General features: G+C 35.7%; 1 protein-coding gene across 9 annotated transcripts in view; it reads right to left on the bottom strand.

Annotated features, from left to right (window-relative positions):
* Positions 1–1,105: 1,105 nt before the first annotated feature.
* LOC103458831 (muscleblind-like protein 2a) overlaps positions 1,106–21,663 on the bottom strand; it is a 24,957-nt gene continuing 4,399 nt past the window's right edge. For 3 of the 9 annotated variants that reach the window (XM_008399911.2, XM_008399917.2, XM_008399925.2), the window contains exons 2-10: positions 20,777–21,140; positions 19,726–19,915; positions 16,347–16,511; positions 16,039–16,245; positions 15,674–15,928; positions 13,038–13,091; positions 12,543–12,699; positions 7,664–7,699; positions 1,106–5,900 (exon numbers count right to left, since the gene is read on the bottom strand). In XM_008399911.2, coding sequence (XP_008398133.1) covers positions 5,776–5,900; positions 7,664–7,699; positions 12,543–12,699; positions 13,038–13,091; positions 15,674–15,928; positions 16,039–16,245; positions 16,347–16,511; positions 19,726–19,899 — 1,173 coding nt within the window. In that variant the 5' untranslated portion in view covers positions 19,900–19,915; positions 20,777–21,140 and the 3' untranslated portion in view covers positions 1,106–5,775. Of the gene's footprint in view, positions 5,901–6,999; positions 7,095–7,663; positions 7,700–12,542; positions 12,700–13,037; positions 13,092–15,673; positions 15,929–16,038; positions 16,246–16,346; positions 16,512–19,725; positions 19,916–20,586; positions 21,141–21,663 lie in introns of all 9 variants that reach the window. The other 6 variants (XM_008399943.2, XM_008399951.2, XM_008399969.2 and 3 more) reach the window with 6 other exon arrangements.

Below are 21,663 nucleotides of genomic sequence, written 5' to 3'. Positions count from 1 at the left end.
ATCAAATCCTTATAATTGCTAACCAGCTTTGTGCATGTTTTCAATTGGACAATACCAAGGTTAGAAAGATTCCTCCCCATCACTTTCATTTTAAACTCCCTCCACCGATTCTTTATCAGACAATTCAAAGTTTACTTTAGTGTAAATCTGCCAGAGGCAGGAGAATAATTTTGGGTTTAACTGTAACAAATATTTCATAAGCTCTTTAATGGTTTCTGGTTCTATAGAGCTACCAGAGGATTATTAGTTTTCCCCATTTGGCCACTGATTACAAAACTTTCTGAATCCTCCCTGCTGGCAATATCTGAGTGTAAATAGTCTCACCGAGTAAATCTATAATAAACATAAATATGGTAAATAAGTCTGGATTTTGATTTTTGTTCCCAACATAGCAACATGTAAAAAAAAAACACACACAGAAGAAAAAAGAAGTGTGTGTGTGTATTTTGGGTCAATGTTTCCCTAAAGGCACAAGAATTAAGCTAATCAGATAAACATTGTGATGCTGGAAAGTATCTCAACGGAACACACTTATTAAAGTGATTGTTAAAGGATCTGGATTTCACAGTCTGCTCTGGTTCTTCCCAAAAAACCATTCAAGGAGTTTTGTAGTTGCCGGATTTTCCTGAGGTCCATGCAGATTCCTCACATATGGCTTGATTGCTTTGTTGCAGCTGTGCAGAGTAACATCTTAGAAGTAGGATAACACATCATTAAAGAGGAAAAAAGAAGAAAGAAAAATGACGTTCTCAAAAGTGCTGATCRGTWGCCTKATGTGACATTTCTRGAGGCATTTGCACCTGGAAGCTCGCTCTTTGGGATAAGTACAWTTTGTCTGAACAATTTAGAGCAAAATAGCAAAAACAAATAGAAAACCTGAGCACAGCATGGAGCTCTAAAGATCACAAACTATATAGATTTCTTGGAAAATTCTGTATGGAAACTTTCAAAATATATAATTAACATGTACTAATGTATGCCAATTACTTACTTAGCAGATAACCTTTAGAGTCCAAACWAAATTCTGATGATAATATGGATTGTTTTGGTCTGATATAGGGTCACAAACATTAAAATACAAGTATAAAAAACAGATTTCACAGCATTGCATGTATATGACATTACTTTATTTGCAATATCTCAAATTTTACACAATTTTGAATTTACATGAACAAAACTGTCCACATGAAATGTATTATTATGCACAAACAACTCCCACCAGGATGCAACCTGATTTCACCAGAATGGCTGCTTTAATAAGAGATGGCTAACTTTTTAAATGAATCATACACATTGCCAGGCTGATCAATCAAATAAACGTCAGGCATGTSAGCATGTCATTTGGGTTCGTCATACAATCTGCAACCACAACTCTAAACTTATCAAATATTAACAAAAACATCTGTCAAATTTATATCACTGAACAACGCAATAGTTTCAGAACAAATACAAACTCAGGATAGATCAAAGATAAGGCAAATATCACAAATAAATCCTCTTAGTCATTTGACAGTTGCCAAAGTGCTGAAGAGAGGCGTTTCTTTCAGTAAGACTGAACATTCTTAATGTCCGAATCCTCGTGTCTTWAATATCCAACCCTGAAACAGCCTCATGCGTATTCCTGCTAAGCTCTTAGTCTGTAAAAGTAATGCAAATATTCAGAAATGTGCTTTACATTTGAAAGCTAAATAAAAAGAAAAGAAAATCTCATATCCACAGCTAGTGACAAACTGAAGTTAAAAGCAATCATACTTTAAAATTGAATWCAGCTGCTGAACTATTAATGCTTCAACATTAAATAGAGCAGTGTGTAAGAAATGCACCCCCAACTAGCATTAGAGACAGCGGGGACTTTATATAAGATTTGAGATTTTCAATAAAAAGGGATGGGTAGATTTTTACTAATTTTATTTTTACCTTTAAAGACACTAGTAAGGTCTTGGGTTAGCTAATTTRGYTATGTATGCAGAAAGTTTGAGTGTTTTCGTCCACTGTAGATTGTTTGGTTCTGTAAATAAATTTACATGTGCAGTTCCTTCCAAAAGTATTCATTTTTGTTGCTTTACCAGTACAAGCTTCATAGTAATTTCACAGATTTTATGTTAGAGACAAAGACAAAGCAGGGCATGATTGTGAAKGGATGCAGATTTTCATGCAGATTTAAGTCTGGACTTTGACTGGGACACATGAATCTTGCGATAATCACTTGACAGTAGCTCTGGCTGTGTGTTGAAAGTTACTATGTCCTGCTAGAACGTGAACTCAACTTTAATCTCAAACCCTTTCCAGCATACGGCAGCGTTTCTTCCAGGATTACTCTCTATTTAGTTCATCGCATCTTCATTTGAACTCAGACCAGCATCGTCCCAGGTTAATGCTGCCATGACAATGTTTCAAAAGTAGACCGTATGTTCAGGGCAATATGGTAAGTTAGAATCCTTTTTCACAAAAAAATTTATTTTGTCAACCACAATAAACCACTGTTCTTCAATCACAAATCAATCAAGTTAAGAACGAAGCTTTTGAAAAACAAGAGGAAAATGATTGTCCAACATCCGTTCTAAGCATTTAAACACATTGGGGAAGYGACGCTTTACCAATTTTGTCCTTTYTCATGCATAAATGCTACYGAAGAGTCTACCCTTGGCTGACAGCCAGTGATCTATCCCATCTCTGTGCTCTCCAGCACGAACCCTCCGGGGTGTTTTAATACCAAGAAGTGATGTGAGTGAAGTGATGCACGATTGCTGTAAATCGCTACATCACCCTTTGAGTCAGAAAGCTGGCTCACTCCTACACATGTCAGCTGACRGGGAGCAGTGACAACTTTCTGCTGTATCCCAGAGGCGTAACAGTATTGGGTGGCCTGYAGMCCCCCATGTGCCGTTCTGGTCTTTTTACCCTACAGACAAMCAAAAGGTGTCACAGTACAGCTTGAGTTGTTTCATGGGGGACTCTGGTTTTSTGCCACACATACAACTTTGGACATAAGCCAAATGGTTACATTTCCTCCACATTTTAGCTATGTGCCATACTTGCTTTGTAACAAACTTCAAGCTGTACTTTTTATGTCTTTCCACTCTTCGTCACTCTTCCCTGAAGGGCGGATTTGCAAAGTGAAACATTAGTAGTTGCGTTGTCAAGATTCTCCCACTGAGGTCTTTGCAGATCCAAAGATATGAAACTTAGGAGGCCTAATTGTTACAGTTACGRTTTCTTTAGGCGTACCAGAGCTTAAAAACAACTGCTTTCCATATGCTTTTGATCTTATGTTAAAATAAATCAAAATCATCTATCCTTTTATGTCCACTTTGTCTTTGTCTATTAAATAAATACCTGTAAAATACTGAAGTTTGTGGCATTTTAGTAAAAGAAAATTAAGGAATTTCAAGGGGTGTGCATAATTTTGCAAAGTTTTCAATCACTTTAATTCCTGACATCCAATTCAATATCTTAATTTCTTTATTACACATTGTATTATTCTAATCTTGTGAAGATCTTTCTGAACCAACTCATCTGACATACTCACGTGAAGCACTTTGTAACATTTTAAAAGAAAGTGCTATACAAACAATCTGAATAGTATTAAATCACAAGCTGTTTTAGTTTCAGACCTTTGTACAAGTGGTACAATGCACTTCTGCACAAAACAAGCAACTTAACGGCCTTGTTTATACAGACATTCATTGTCTCTTACAGGTAACAAGGCAGTGACGAGGACTGGATGTTCTCAGTTTCTTCTTTGTCCTGATTCTTTTATTTTAATAGGCTAAAACTACAAATCAAGGTTTTTAAAGGAACTCAACAGATCCAAAGTCAGTTTAATAAATTACATTCATCATAAAATATAATAGGATACATTTTTAAGTGTCCTAAACTAGGAAAATATCCATATGTACTTATTTTAGTATCAACTAATGAAGTGTAAAATGATTCAAGGWTGGTAAACAAACACAGAATCGCCAAAAGTTTGTAAGACACAGAACTAAAAGATGGAATAGAAAATACAAATATACAAGAGAGAAATTATTCTCTTAAAAGAAACAAATGTCAGTCTGGCTGCTGTGATGGTTTAACCACACAAGTACATTTCACCAAAACAATTTTTACTTCTGAAATTCTATCAAACCAAAAAGTATTTTAACATAGTTTTTAACAATATAATTTTTAAACCTAGATATTAGGTCCTATGCACAGTACACACCTGTTTGAACGCCGGTGAGAAATTTAGTCAAGGACAAAACCTTATCTGAATTTCGAGAAAATACTAATGCACTGACATTGCACTGCAAACTACGCATGGAAATCTATCTCAAACATCAGTGACTTAATTAGTACATTACTGAAGTGATTTGCACACAAAACGTTTGAAGTATTCTCAGATGTCATTGCATGTACAATTCAGTAGCACTATAAAATACAGCCTGCCCTTCACTGGATTTAGAGGTTACTTTTCAGGAACGTAGAGGCCGTCCTTTCCTAAAAACTTTACACTTTCCTGGAACTTTTCCAGAACCTACCAGGTATTTTCCTGGAACCTTTCTGGATTTTACAGGGTACTTTGTGGAACTTTCCTAGAACTTACTAAGTTTTCTTTTCAGGAACCGACACAAAGCTTGCTAGGTACTTTCCTGGAACATACCGAATATTTTCATGAGGCAGGTTGTATTTATGAGGTGGGTTGYATCTGGGTACCTACAAGGTACTTAGGACTGATTTAAAACATAGTAAGTTCAAGAAAAGTCACTTCAAAATGCTGCTCCTTTTCTATAGGAACTCAGTAAGTTTTGAGAAAGTAACTAATACGATTCAGGAAAGTTCCAGGAACTCAAAGTAAGCTCTAAGTTCAGAGAAAGTAACTTCTATACTTTTGTGAAAACATGGACTGTGTTTTGCAATTCTACCTACGATTGTTTAGGCACTTGTAACATTCAAACAAAACAGTTCTGACAATGTTCACACAACAATTTTAGTTTAAATATTAGCAGTTGTATTCCAAGCAATCTCTCATGTCTGAAGCCACTCTTCCTATAGTTTAAACCGTATMTTCTAAGCATCTGACTTGTAATATGAAGTTTATATTGTTAAAAGCACATAACGTTTTATGAGTGGGTCTACTATTTGACATCAGATGAATTATACAGCATTTCCTCTCAGCATAGAGCCTGTCTATGCAATGCAAAGGCACACCAGAAGGTGGAGCACTGATCCAGTTCTCTGGGGATCTCTCTGAGCATTTTAAAGGGATGTCCATAAGCCAGCTTTCATTTTACACAACATGAGGTTCAAAGTTAGAATAAGTGCTTTCCACTGGTTTGTTAAATATATTCAAATCTGGCACTATGAAATTGTCATAAAAAAAACTTTAATTAAATAGCACATTCAAGAAGATAAAAGCAAATGCAATATAGGACCAACTTGACATTTCTGTGACCAAACTTAATGTTTTCAACCATAAATATCTACATACTTAAATGGTTTATAGGTAAGAGCTCTATTCTTTGTGTTGAGATTAGTTCAAAAAAAGATTTTTATATTGTATTTACAYTGTTTTGTCTGCTGTTTGTGACTTTTCTAGTTGTAATACCTTTTTAACAGACCAGGTTACTGTACAATGTGTATAACGAGACAAAATGCTTTCATCCTTGACTTCAACAGAACCGGCAAAGGGGGGACAACGCAGCACGGAAAATTATTGAAAATGCATTGAACACAGGCGTAAAAGCGTGCACTTACAGCAAATGCAAACTAACCCTCATTTCAGTRGCAACTTTATTAACATGCAGGTTGTTGTATGGTGTGTGTGATGCTAGTAGATTGTTTGTAYGGAGGTTGAAAAGGACCTTTAACTGCTGCGACGCGGCACTGACGTCTGTTTCTGATGGTTACTTGAGGATGATCTGTTCCAAAAGCAGAAGAATAGTTTCACACAACAGGTTTTTAAATAMGTTTTTTTTCTTAGCAGTACAACACTTTTTAAATGTTCCATCATGTGATACAGTTTGTTATATTTAACAAACAAACAAACAAAAAGAACAGAGTTGTGCATTTTACAGGACTCTGTACCCTGAACCAAAAATAAAGAAAAGCCTGTTTCAAAGAGCTGGTTGCTTTAATCTGCGACWCAAAATTAAAGGCAATTATTTTCACTGTATGTATTCCACAAATGTATTGAGATACAAAAAAAATGGGAGAAATAAATAGAAGTGAAAAATGATACAATTTTAAAAGATTTTATACTGTTGACAGGTGAAACACAATGATGATCCAAACACATATCCAAACTAGTTTTGATTGGACATTTTGAAAATGCATGGACTATGGATCAGTGAGTGCGGGTGTATGTATGTATTAGACCCTGTTTGTAGGAAGTACAATACAACTTTTTTTGGTCAGAGAAATAAAATCCTACTTGTGTTTTAATATCTTATTTTTGAATAATAACATGTTTTATGTCATATCTGTCCACCCAAAACAAATTACTGTTAAAATGTGTCATTAAAAGCGAAATGTGTAAAATGTGTAMATTTTTGTCTTTAACTGCACTTTAAATAAGATTTTGAGTAAAAAATAAGGACTAAAATATTGTTATTATTCTTCTTTTTGGCTTCACTCTCCACAAAGTTACTGCAGGAGTCATAAAAAAATCTCAGTGAAAATGTAACACTTCATGCTCACAAACAGAACATTTACTTCTTAATATAACCTCTTGCTACCTTTTAAGTCTTAAAAAGACGACATTGAACAAAGCACAAAACATGCAATTAAAAAAATAAATACAACACTGTTAAGCTTCCTTAAGAGGTGTTGTCTATAGTAAGGGAAAGGAATGAAATGCAGCCTAGCAGTTCTGCTGAAGGTCTACAGGTAYGCAAAGCTTTATGGCTGTAAAGCAAGCATGGCATCCCAATGCTGATGAAGCAACTCCCCTGATTTAAAGATGAAGCACTGATACAGAGCTCAAGGATTTACCACAGAAAGCTTTAAAAAGGAGCAAACCTGATTGGCTGGTGCTGTTGCTGCGTAGGGGACACTTGTGGCAGGAGTGGCTGCTGCAGAGACAGTAGCAGGCGTAGCACTGTACATCATGGGGACTTTTTCAGGAGGGGAACCATGGAAGCAATGAAAAGGGAGGTGGAGCGTTATGGTAACCATAGCAATGTTTCTCGTTCTCTGGCCAAGCAAATATACAATGACAGTAGCGGCAAGCCATCATTGGGTTAGACCAGCAGATGGCATGTGATCACACGGCAAAGCAAGACAGCAAGGGAAAACATAAAAGGAGCGCTAATAAGAAATCTAATTAGGAAATTTGCTCAGAAATTGACAAATACCACAAGTGCACAGATATATATATATAAAAAATACTTAAAAATTGTAAACTTTTAAATGTCAGGAATGCTGAACAAATTTCCTAATTCTTACCAGTAGAGCATAGAAAACCTACAAACAGTGATGGAGTTTCAAAAATAACCATTTGGAACAAAAGATGAAATTTTATACCCAAAGTTTTTATGATCATCAAAGCACAGAGAATGTGCCATAAGAACTCGTATTTCAATAAACAATGACGTTTTGGTTTTCTGGTGCTGTAAAAAATGATTTAATCTTTGTGTTATCTGTTGACTGGAGAACACAGTTTGAAGAAGATGAAATAACATACCAATGTTGTTAGCAGGAGTCATGCACAAGACAGAACCTGTATGATTACAAAATGGGAAGAACAAACTTAGTTAGACCAACACATTAACATCAGTTTACACTGGCATAGTTTAGTAAACAAACAAGAAAGCATAGGAAATACAGTTTATGTATTTATGTGTTTTATTTGTCATGCTGTAAATAAAACACCCAGAAACATTTTGGATTATCTCATTTCCAATATATTTCAAGCTTCTTTTGCTTAAAATGTTCTGTATGCATTTATTTAGGTAACAKCCCTCTCCAGCTCAGTTCTCCATGTCATCAAACAAAATGTRTTTTGAACAAGTTCTTAGATCTGAGTTGGAAATAAAATAGGATAGCTACCAAAGTTGGAATTTCTTGAATGACAGCCAAAGATTTCAATATCCAATGTGAGGATGAGAGCATCAAGTTAAAGTTKCATAAATGAACAGCTTTACTTTTATTAGTATCACATTAAACCAGTCATATTGCCTAATGTCCGTCTCTGAAAATGCTCTTTTACTGTTTGAATCCATAGAGGATATCCTATCRAGTTGTTAGGAATAATTAGCACCACAATGAGAAAAGTCTGATTATTCATGTTCTTATCATTGTGTTCAATTGAGCATACATATTTCTGATCATCATGTTCAAAGTAAGTAAAACCAAACAGGATGTTRCAGCAGTAATTGTTACTATATCTACATTAAGCACTAATAMGATTTCCATTGTTGTACTTCGAACCATTCATATAAAAGATATCAAAGTAACACAGAAATACAAACATATTTAGGTGCTTCATATTTTCTTTTTATAGCAATTTGTTGATCCCTACTTATTACTTTTAACTAAAACCTCTTGGCTGCCAGCTAAAAATGCCAAATATTCTGCTGTTGGCTCCAAAAGCAAACAAGAGTCATCATGTCCTCACAGCAATGAAACAAACTTTGATGACTGATGATGGTACTGTTCCTTAATAACAGAAAAAATGGCACTGTATTGCAGACCTACTATAATTTACTCTAGATTKCCATTAAGCATCCCAGATTATGTGGATGTTTGCAAAAAGACTTTAAGAAATAGAAAAAAAMCACCAAAAAAGCCTCATTGTGGGCTTTTGTCACCTTTGTCAGCTGAGCTGTGTATTTATTTACCAGCTCTTCATAAGCCCGTCCTTTTTTTAGCTGCTCCAAGGTCTTTTGGTCTGTTTTTGAAGTAATATTGCCAGGCCACACTGCTATGTTGTATACTTTGTTCTGAACTAATCAAAAGGCATGACTAAGATGCACATTTCTTGGTTTTAATACATTTTCAATGGGGACTGCACAGTTTGATAGTGGGGCAAACCTAATGAAACATGAACTGCTGGGATGATAGCCAGCTGTGATGAATGCTTATTACCTTTCCAGATGGAGGGGCGGCAACATTTGATTCTCTGAGATCACTGTTAATGGCATTTCTCCTTGGCATTGCACTAACACGTACTGTACATAATCCACAGGAACAAACTACTAAAATATCTACTTTTAAACAGCACTGGATTACGTTATTTGATCGACTGCACTGCTAATGCCATCCTGATGTCTGTTTGAGTACATTTAGTTTTTTTTACAAACTGATTTTGGATGTTTACTCAGTTAACATCACATGAAATGGAATATTTTTTATGTCCTGGTGTTTAAATACTTACAGCTGAAAGACAATGTTCCCCATATTTTTATCACGGGATTTCACGTTAAAGTAAATATCTCAAAGTAATTAATTTTTAATGTTCGATTGAAAAAAAAAATAAAAAATCAAACATTTTGGAAAACAACTGTCTTTTTTCCTCCTTTTGAAAAAGAGTTGCAGAGATTGAGAAGGTGAAACATAAAACAACAATCCCTTCTGACATCCTGCAGATGTAACTTATAACATAGCTGACCGGCTGCTGCAACAACAATTTTAGTCAATATTTTTTGGATTTAATAGAAAAATGACAGTGTAAATTGTTTTTAATATTCTTTCTCCAAACATAATTCTTCATGGCATACGTCTATAACTGAACAATAACTACAGACGTCTAAAAATGTGTTAAACTGTTTGGCCCATTGCACTACAACACCAACATGTATTTACATCTCCATTTGAAGGAGTACATGTTGGAATACAGGCTTTTTTAAGCCAGTATTTCAGTATTTGTGATTAAATACTAACAATGTTTAATCACAAAGTCCAGATTAGGAGACAATTTCAGAAGAGTCAACAACAACTTAGTATGCCATGAACATCTGCCTGTTCATGGCATACTACATGAACAGGCAGTATGCCAACATTTTGGTCATTATAGTCATTATAGTATCAATGACCAAATGATTGGAACTTTGTTATGATGCAAATGATTGGAACTTTGTTATGATGCAAATGATTGGAACTTTGTGCAAATGATTGGAACTTTGTTATGATGACACAACTGATGCTTTGTGTAAAGCTCAGTGTTTTCACATTGGTAGAAACACTTCTCCTGGAAATRTGTACAGCRGTCTGCATTCCATCACACAATCGTGGATGAGCTTGACAGACATGCAATGTTGACAATATATCATCAGATTTACCCTGAAAATTGTACTTTGATATGCACACTTAAGTGTTAAGGTTAAATCCCTAAGTTGAGCTAAGTGTGTTCTGTGCTGGATGGTGAATGTCACACTAAATTTGTTCCATTTGTGTGACTTTGTAACATTAGAACATTTTCAGCACTAATGCCTGTTTTATACTTAAATCTCATTATTTCTCAATAACACTGAGGGGTTTTGGCCAGGTCCTGGGTCTAGTAAACAGGTGAACAGAAGGTAAAATGGGTTAGCTACAACAGGAATGAGAGTCAAAAGGCCAGTGCTCAACAGTTGATTTGCATTTGCATGGCTCCCACAACTTCATTTAAATACAAAAACCTCTGCTAGGCACAAGGGGAGGGGGCTGATAGGGGAACACGGACACACAGCGTTTTTGACCATTCTTGGCCCTACAATTTTCCACTCTGACAAAAACCTCTTGCGGATAGCCCTCAATCTCCATGCTCACGGCAGAACTAGGTGTCAATAGCTGTCGAAAATCCCACTTTTCATGCAGAGTTCACTTTGCCCGGCCTCTTGCCATTTTCTCTTCCATACAGCCAACTACTACTGGTTTTGCTGCTTTATCAAAGTATTGATTTTTGTTAATAAAAATCTTTGTTTCTGTAACATGGGGTTACCAAAATGAACTTTAAAGTAATAAGTATCTAAGTATCTAAAGTCAAATCTTTTGCTCAGAAAAAGGCTTGTTGAAATCATAGCAAATGCTAATAAAACTCAAGAGCCGTTTTTTAATTTGTCAAAAAACAAAACAAAAAAAAAAACAAATTAATATTTGAACCCTTTTGGAAAAACTTGATATATTAGACCCCTTTACTCCCAATATGACCTGCAAATGCATTCTTAGGTTTGAAAGACCATGTAATAAAGTGTTTTTGACATTTATRGAATCACTGAAACCCAGAAATGAGATACAGAGTGCCTTCAATCGTCACTGTATTGACCTGGGATTTTATGTGAGCAACACTAGCAGCACATAATTGAAGTGTAGAAGAAAAAATGATATGAAGTGTTGCAAATTATTCATTAAAGAAATAAAATCAAGGTGGGGCAAGCAATCCAGAGCAGTCAACTGCTTTAAAGAATTACTATTAAATCAAATCAGTCTGATGTGACTTTGATAAATTTCAGGAGTTAAATTAATAAACAGACTTTCTATATAATTGAATCTCAATAAAAAAAAATTCAGAATGAAAGCTTTACAGTTTTGCTTGGTGTCTAATAGTCAAACAGCATCTTGAAGATCAAAGATTAGCTAAACAGATTAAGTTACGGAAAAGTTAAAGCAAAGTTACGTTTCAAAACAATATCCCAAGCTTTCAGCATCTCACAGTTCTCTGTTCAGTCCAGCATGAAAAATTACTAATGCATGACTGCAAATATATTGAATTGCAGGTGTCATTACAGGTTTAATTTCAGCAGTATTGCCATTGCAAAGGATATGTTGAATGCAAATTTGCTGTGCTATTACATTATTACGTTAAGATTATATTTGATCCGATGGAAAGACTTTCAAAGCCCTTGATGTCTAAATCTTGTGCTGATATTAATGGCTTAGATTTTAGTAAGAAACCATAATATCAGTTAAATATTTAAATAAAAATGGAAATTTCTTGCTTTCATAATATTGTGCAGTMCTAATGGAAACCTAGCGAGACATGACAGGCAAGAAGAGAGAGGATTTTTCATAGAAGCAATCAAGAGGTTCATGGTAATTCTTAAGGAGCTGCAGAGATTTACAGCTCAGGTGTAAAAATCTACAGTGGTATGCAGGGAACACAGCAAACGTGGAAAAATCTGAGTTAGCTTTATCAGACAAATATTGACAATTTTTTTTTGACTCAATTGGAATATGAACCAAATGGCAGAAAACAAGCACTACGCATCACTGTGAACACACCAACCCCAGTGAAACACAACCAAGCTTTGGGGATCCTCTTATTTAATTAGGATGGAAAGCTGGTCAGTCGTTCAGTCAGACTTATAAGTATCCTAGCCGAGCCAAAGCTCAGACTTTCTGAACTATCTGAATATCTGTGGAAAAATGCTCCCATCCAATCTGACTGAGCTGGAGTAAAACTCATACCATGCTTGTGACACACTAATGTGTTGATTTATCACATAAAATCAAAATAATACACTTTAAATATTGTGGTTGGAATGTTCCAAACTGTGAAAAGATTTAGCATATGAAATTTGCAAGGCACTGCATCTAAAGGATGTTAATAAAAATTGTGTTAACGTCTCTGATAAGAAGCTCACCTGCAGGATAAAATGCTGCCGTAGCCTGCTGCAACTGTGAATTAGCCAAAGCCTGCTGGTAGTGCAATAAACTGGGTGAAAGGAGAGAGCTGGCCCAGCTGCTCTTCTCCAGGGCTGGTCTCTTTGGTAGGGGCTGCAGGATGCTGGGTGGGAAGGCCTGAAAAGCAACAGAAATACACGTGAAGCCTTATAAATCCTCTCTCATTGTGTTCAACTATAATATCTGCTCTTAAATTGCTAAAGAGTTCATATTTATATTCAAAACAATAATAAAAGATGGGGGAAAACAACCACAGTTGAAGCCTCAAGTTATGATGAGGATAAAATATTAACAAACACAAAGAACAAATTTGGTTGTTTAAGCATTTACTGATGGTGGTTGTGCACAGATAAGATGCTACATGAAGAAGCTGTAAATCACAAATGACAAAAATAAAAGAAGTTTTTTTTTTTAATGACACAACAGCTACATGCAAAGCAAAAGGTGAAAAGTACCAGGTCTACAGCTGCCTCGAGGGGTCGCTTCATTGCTTTGGCGGTCGACTGAGTCTTTTAATAGCAGGCAGCGAGCACATGATGGCAGTGGGCCAATGGGGTTCAAGCGCATTAACATACAGGTAACAGCAAGAAGAGGTGCATCATGGAGGACAGCATTGTGGGAAGGTGAGAGGAAGGGGGAAACAAAAACAAAATAATCTGAATGCAGTATACCACGTAAATATTCATGCACAGTAACAAAAACATATTCTAGGGAGATTAAATTATTAAAAAAACACTAAGTCAATTTGTTTTAATGAGTAGATTTAGCAAAGATTTGCTATGATTATGTGTAAAATACATATACCCTCAAAATGCACTTGATATATTTCACTAGATGAGCTCAGAGGAGGTTAATATGATCAAAATGTAGTAAAATTAGTGGAGCTTTGCATGAATAGCAGAGTTTTAGACCTATTATGCCAATCTTATGGCTCTGAGAGAGGGATATAAATGAAAAAACACAGCAGGCACTGAAAATGTTACTGTTAAATGAAAGATGACTTGGTTTTATGAGAGCCAGCCCAAAGAAGTGCCACAAATCAACAGATGAAACATGCGTCCAGCGTTATAAAACACAGAGTGGAGCTCCATATACTGCATTTACTGCAAAGCTTTGGGTGGAATGATGGATGCCTCCTTTACATAAAAGTACATAAAAGAATATAACTGCTTTTGAGAGTAAAAAAAATTAAGTCTATTAAACAAATATAGCAAATATATGCATAATGATGACACTGAAAAAAAACAAGACAGCTCTTTAGTGTCTCATTGCTTTGAAAAACGACATAAACTCTTGTATATGTCGTATATTATCTTGGAATTATCTGCACTATTCTCCTGACTAATACGCTCATGCAAATAAACCCTTTTGATTCTCTGTAACTTTAGCTTTAGATTAAAAAAAATGCAAATTAGAAATGTTACAAAAATACCACATTCCTGGATAGTCTGACTCACTGTTATGATGCAGATGTGAACTCAGGAAGAGTGAATAATAAAAAAAAAATCAACCAAAATGTGCATTTTTGTTGAAGTTTGTGCRAATAGTATTTTTMCACAGTTCTTTTTTWAATTAGTTTTCTATGATTTATTTACCTTTAAGAAAAATCAAGTAAAAWGTTTAGACAGGTTGCTTACATAAGAAACWGGGATTTAGGAGAAGCGTGTTTACTGTTAGGATCCACCGTACACTACATGACTGTACTGACTAAGCCTTTGCAGATGGCTATGAAGAAATACACATGCTCTAAATTTAGCATTGCGATGGAAAACAAAGTAGCTGTTATTATACTGGAAAGCTGCTATTATATCCAATCATGGTTCCACAGTATCTTCTGCAACAAAAGTGATACTTCTTTAAGCCTTGGAAATGCTGCTATGTGATTTTCTTTTATTCACCAATGTAAAGAGAAAACACTATTTTATATGACAGAAACAATAATTTCATCACTATAAGGTTTCTTTACAACTTGATRTTTTTTTAGCTCATGAAAAAAATATTACAACTTTCTTTGGCTTATTTGTGGGGAATAGAAGAAATTCAAAAAAGAGATCAGGAAARGTTGACATAATGAAATGGCAACAAAGTCCACATTTTAAAGACGGCAAATCCTGACTATAGATAAAAATGCAGATGGATTTTTTGAAAATCTATCCTTTTATTTCCAGTTTATAATTTCATGACATGTTTGGTTGGCCTATCGCATAAAAATGATAAAATACTTTGAAGTTAGAAGATAACAGGCTAAAATGTGAAAAAGTTTAATTAGTGTTACTGCTTTTGAAAGGCACTGAATTATTCAGCTGGTGAGATTTTCATCAATTCTACCAATAAGATACGCCTGCAGAAACACAAAACAATGATTTCAGTCAAAATTCAGTTTTTCTGTTCAAGTATGTTGAGTATTTTTGAGGTTTTTTTAAAAACAGACTAATTTTAGTAACACGCAACATGCCATATTTTGATTTATTTTTTTTAGCAGTGAAAACTTTTGCAGATGCTACACATCAGCTATGGCACGCATTCAACAAACATCTACTGAAAACAAAATTTAAACCGTTTAAACCTAACTGGTCCCATATGAACATAACAAAGAGTACTTTTGACTTCTGTGATGTGCATGTGCTTATCATTATCTCTTTAGTGGATACTGACATATACATATATAATTACATTTTAGCTTTTGCAAAGCTACTTTTGCTTACATTTGATTTGTTTTATATGTAAATACTGGCTGTTCTTTTATTTAACCATATGTAACAAATTCCTTTTTGTCCCGTTTTATATGCGATCATATTTCCTAGTTAGCAAAATACAGCAGAGCATACTGTGTAAATTGTGCAAGTGAGGCTGTCTGATGGCATATTGGAAGATGTTAGCAATAATGCAGTGCATAACGGTCATGTTTTATGGCGCCATGTAGCAGGAGACTCATGTATCAATTGCAAAGAGATTTTCAATTCAGATTTTCTCTGCTTGAACTACCGGATCTCGCTGGCTAAGACACAGCCTATACGCTGTCACACAGTATGGAGGCGACTGATGAACTTGAGTACTTAAGAGTCATAAGGAGGATAAGGCTCTGTCTTACCATGGCTGCAGCTGTGGCCTGGCCTGCCACCCCGGTCTGACTGACTTGCTGTTGACTGGATTTGATTTTGGCCTGCAAGTGTGCAGGCGGGTGAAAATACTTGCACTTCTCCCTGGAGCAGCGGCTCTTGATGTAGTCCATGCAAACAGTGACTGTATTATCGATGGTGTCAATCATTGGGCTGTCAGTGGGATGAGCAAAGCGGCAATCTGTCTCCCCTCTCGAGCAGTTGCCCCGCTGAAACTCCCGGCACACCTGAAAGAAGTTATTAAGATGGAGAAAGGAGTTTAGCTGCGGTCCATTACGAGCCCCAGAAGAATTAATGTGTTTTTATATTAAATTAAACTTCCCGGAGCTTTTAATACCTCTAATTTGTCTGCACGCGGCAGCTTCTGTGATGGAGAAGAGGAAGATGAGGAAGAGGAGGAGGAGGAACACTGGACCGTGACAGCTGAGCTGCCAGGGACAAGAACTGGGGTGCTGGAGAGGATGTCTGAGGGAATGAGACTCATTCCATGGTTCAAAGGGGTGATATATGACCCATAACCAAGACTGGTATTAGCGCCGAGTCCCTGTGGAGCAGAAGATGTTGACAACGACGGCAGAGGACCTGTGTTACATTTTAGTCACGAAATAAAAGTACGTTGTTGCCGAGTCATTCTAAGGATCTCACCACAGGCTGCAGACTCGGTCCAGGGATCATCAGCTGCATCTGCTGAGCAAGAACAGCAGCGGCTGTCTTCTGCTGGATGAGGTTGTTGCGCCCATTTATCTCCAACTGGGTTTTCAGGTGAGAAGGAGGATGGAGATACTTGCAGTTTTCTCTTGAGCATCTGCCCTGCATTGGGAGAAAAGCCAGAAAGAAATTAAAAATAAACACAGAAGCTGTCAAATTTCCATTTGTATTCATCTTGTTAATGAATACAACTATTGATCTTTGACAAAAGAAAYTATGCATTTCAAATACACTCATATAAAAGCATCACCCATTTTACTAAATGGTATAAAAATACTTCAATTTTAATTGTTTAATAACTAAACACTAAGACACGTCAGGCATTATAGCAATATGACTAATACAACTGTAGAGCAACTTTATTTAAAGCCAAATGTTTTAAATATTTCACATCTACTATCTCAGTAGTAAGTTTCAGAAGTATTTCTGACACAAAGAAAAATGTTGTAGGTCCCTGAAACTCTCATATCACAACTTTTCATTGGTTTGTGTGACATGTTGCATCAAAAAAATTTTTTGACAAAAATATCCAATCATGTGCCACTTAGCATACATTCTTGATCAACCTGCCTCATCCTAAGACATGAAATTTATGCCCTGCAAATCTAACATTTCACCATATTAGGAGATAATTGGGCAGAGCATGTTAACATCAACATTAATGACATAAATAGCCACAGAAAGGCTTCCTAAAATKTGTCTGTTTGTTTGCTTGGTTGGTTGGATGGATGCATTCAGTCTTCTTTTCCAGCAATGTAGAGCAGCCAAATTTATCTGAGTTGTTATTTTTAATATAGATATGAAATGTTTAATTAAATTTTTTCCTCAGTTTGAGTTTACATAATTGTTTTAAGCATCTGCCTCTTAAATGCCTCGATGCATCTCCTAAAGCTGAAGTGTAAAGTCATCAAAGCAACAGGACAGGTTTTGCGCATTAACAACTCTGACAAGTCATGAGATACCAGTGAGTCAAATATCAAAGCCTGAGCACATTCCTCTTACAGCAAGTTGGGTATGTTAGGACACATTTGTGCAGCACCAATAGTAATTGCCTGGAATTTAACAAATTATATGGACATAGCGTGATGAAGACAGTTAAACATTAGAAAAACGTATAGGTAAAAACATCTTCCTGGGTAGGCAAAGATGATTATTAGGAAAAAAATGTAGTTTAATATTATTTATCTTCCCTCACAGCCAAATTTCAAAGCTTAGACTCAGTGGCTTAAAAGGAATCTTCACTTAATAATACATTCCTTCACTTGGTCAGTGCAAATTCAAGCGCTACAGTTCCCCTCAGTAAATCTATAGGAGTCAGTGGTTCATAACTCAAGTTCAAAAGTTTAACGTAGTGAAGAAAATCATACCTCGAGCATTTTTACAGCACCAAGAACACCTTGCTGCCTAAAGAAGCCAAAAGTAAAGTACCCAGAGAGATAGTTATTTATAGTAATTCGCTCTACGGACTTAAAATCAAAAAGCTTAAAGTATGGCTGCTAAGCATGCAAGACTGGAGAATATATAATTCATTTTGTATTCATTTAAAGAGCTAGTTCCAAGTTTACAAGGTAACAATAAAGCAGAAAGAGCAGCTCTACAAAAATATTCACTTCAATGGCTCACCTCAGTAATTTAATGGACTCCACTCCACAAAAAAAAAAAAATCTAATATCTAAAGCTGATATTAAGAAGAATTAAAATAAAGTGCAAAAACTCTTTTAAAACACAAAGAGAAGGTGACAAAATTACGTTAAAAAAGAAAAAAAAACTCTGTGGTTACATTTACAGATATGTTTAAAATAATCTAAGTATTATTCCAATTCCCATTTTCAGATAACAAAATAAGGGTTCTATACTTTCTGTTAATGCTTTTAGCCTCTCGACCATWAGGGCACATTGGAGCAGTTCATAAAAGTAAAAGGAAAAGCTCAAGCAAAGACTCAACATGAGAATAATCCCAGGAGCAAGCTGTACGGGACGTGCAACTGAACGGGTTAGAGTGGATTAAGGCAGAACCGGCTCCATACAGGCAAAGGGAGCAAGGATAAACTGGCTCTAATCCAATTGGATGCGAGATTAATTCTTTTAAATATAACCAAATATAACAACATAAGGCAGGTATTTTGTCTTTTTTAATGRAAAATTGCTTGATTGTTTGGGATTTTACATGATATTTGAGAGGACRGTSTTCTAATTTAGTGTGGTTTTGATTTTAAGTGTCTGGAAGTGTCGGCATCTTAATCCGATGAGGGACTTTGAGAAATCTTCATTAGGGAAAATAAACACTCAAAATGGACWGGATTATTTCTGTGTTATTAAAACTTTAAGGGGAAGATTAGAATTACTTATCTTATTAAGTGTYATTTGTTTGATCAGTGCAGTAAACTAAAGTCAACTAAGACCCTACATATTTATTAGCACCTCTGATAAAGAAGCTTGAATCTTTTATTGGATCAGTACAATCTCATTTTCCTGCAGTTCTATGACAGCAAACTTGGAATATTTTWATTTTACCTCACCTCCCTTTGCCTTTTTTTAACTTATAAATCTTCCTTTCTTCAATATGTATGAAATATCTTTACATCTCGTTTAAGTTCAAAGTTTGTAAATGGTGCATTTAACTCAGCAACTATTGAAGCTACTGCTAATATCCATCCATCCATTTTCTTTACACCCTTTCCCTTAATGGGGTCGGCAGGGGTGCTGGTGCCTATCTCCAGCTGCTACTGCTAATAGAAATATCAAAATGTTTCCRTATAAAAGCAAACAAATTTGATAGTTTTACTTCAAATGGTGTGTTTTGGTAGCAAAGCAGTTGTTATGAATCACATTATATTCAGTCAAATAATGTATTGGTTAGCCAATAGTGACAGTGGCATATAGGTAAACATGAGACAAATATATGGGGGAATGTTTCTGCCATAATTCAAGAGCACACATTTTCAGTTTGAAAGCAGGACTTCATGTCTTTCTACTCAAAACTTGCTTTGCTTGTACTCAAAACTTATGCTCTCTTTCAAATATTCAGCGTGCTTGCGAGTCATTTTCWGCTGGCCCTTGGAACGAAAAAGTACCGTCGCCTGGCAACCTCTCAGCCAATAAAATTAAAGTGTTATACTGGGTGTGTTTGTTTTCTTCTAGTGGGTGTGCCAGTGTGGCTACTATTGATTGTAGAAACCTGCGCCGCTATCTAWCTATATACTATGTCCAGTAATTTTAATACAACAAACTGTTAATTCTGATAATTTTTCAATCAAACTGTTCCATTATGGGTGAGTTTCACTTTAGAATAAAGAATCAATGACATATATCTTACCTTCAAAGAGTCAAAGCAGGCAATGACTCTTCCATTTTCCACCTGGCAGCTCTTGGGTGGATGTGCAAATTTGCATTCCTCATCACTGCGTGAACAGTTTCCCCGCTGAAACTGGCGACAGACTTCCAATGTCAGCCATTTGGTGTCTCTTACTGAAGACATATTTAGCGCCATGTCCAAGAGGTTTCACCACACAGTAAATGNCCATTTTCTTTACACCCTTTCCCTTAATGGGGTCGGCAGGGGTGCTGGTGCCTATCTCCAGCTGCTACTGCTAATAGAAATATCAAAATGTTTCCATATAAAAGCAAACAAATTTGATAGTTTTACTTCAAATGGTGTGTTTTGGTAGCAAAGCAGTTGTTATGAATCACATTATATTCAGTCAAATAATGTATTGGTTAGCCAATAGTGACAGTGGCATATAGGTAAACATGAGACAAATATATGGGGGAATGTTTCTGCCATAATTCAAGAGCACACATTTTCAGTTTGAAAGCAGGACTTCATGTCTTTCTACTCAAAACTTGCTTTGCTTGTACTCAAAACTTATGCTCTCTTTCAAATATTCAGCGTGCTTGCGAGTCATTTTCWGCTGGCCCTTGGAACGAAAAAGTACCGTCGCCTGGCAACCTCTCAGCCAATAAAATTAAAGTGTTATACTGGGTGTGTTTGTTTTCTTCTAGTGGGTGTGCCAGTGTGGCTACTATTGATTGTAGAAACCTGCGCCGCTATCTAWCTATATACTATGTCCAGTAATTTTAATACAACAAACTGTTAATTCTGATAATTTTTCAATCAAACTGTTCCATTATGGGTGAGTTTCACTTTAGAATAAAGAATCAATGACATATATCTTACCTTCAAAGAGTCAAAGCAGGCAATGACTCTTCCATTTTCCACCTGGCAGCTCTTGGGTGGATGTGCAAATTTGCATTCCTCATCACTGCGTGAACAGTTTCCCCGCTGAAACTGGCGACAGACTTCCAATGTCAGCCATTTGGTGTCTCTTACTGAAGACATATTTAGCGCCATGTCCAAGAGGTTTCACCACACAGTAAATGTTAAATGTCAACCTCACGGTTCAAAGAAATCCCACAATAAAAGATGGAGATTAATACGTGTAAGTGTAAATGCAGCTTTGTTCTTTTCTTTTTTTAAAAGAATCCACGTCCAGATGTTATTTCAGCAAAACATTCTTAGGTCATTTTCTTCTCTCCGTTTCTTCTTCTTGTGGCTAAAGTTCAGTAATCTTCTTGGCGCGGAACGTGCGCAGACTTGCACCAAAAGGTTTGCTGTCGAGATTTCATATGTTAGTTCTTAGATTGRTCTTTAAAAACGTAGCATAGGCCAGCTATGACTGGGAACCAGCTTCAGACTGGGGTTGTCTTCTCAAAGGCACTTCTTTTGCTGATCTGAAAGGGAAAAAACACAATTAAAGTTAAAATGCCTTCCAGTAAAAGGTACAATATGCTTATTTAAAACTAGTTATTTTAGGTCATTTTGAAAACTTTTTCAAATATTTTAATGTGGTTGTTTTGTTTTTGCTGTTTCATTTGCACTGTGGTTTCACTACAAAACAGTCAAATTAAAAAAAATATTTCTCATGTTCCTTCTTTTAATAAATAAAGGAAATAGCTCACTAGTTACTCAATGAATAATTGATACTAAGAATTAGTCTTATCTAGGTCTGTCTTAGTAAGCAATAAATGAATTAGTAATAATTGCATAATAAATTTAAAACAAGCTCAATAATTTTGCATGATTTATCAATTTCCTCACAAACTGGATGTCAAAAGTCTTCAGTCTGGTGAATTGCTTTCAACTTGATTTTTTGAACAACAATTTTATTTACAGAGACTCTTTTTGTTGTTGTTTGTAGTTTCAGTTGTTCTGTTTATTTATTTTGGACATACATAATATATTCCAGTTCCAATA

The sequence above is a fragment of the Poecilia reticulata genome, linkage group LG2 (assembly GCF_000633615.1).
Source record: "Poecilia reticulata strain Guanapo linkage group LG2, Guppy_female_1.0+MT, whole genome shotgun sequence".
NCBI lineage: Eukaryota > Metazoa > Chordata > Actinopteri > Cyprinodontiformes > Poeciliidae > Poecilia > Poecilia reticulata.
The sequence above is the reverse complement of the archived record's forward strand: the minus strand, read 5'-3'. Positions and strand labels throughout refer to the sequence as shown.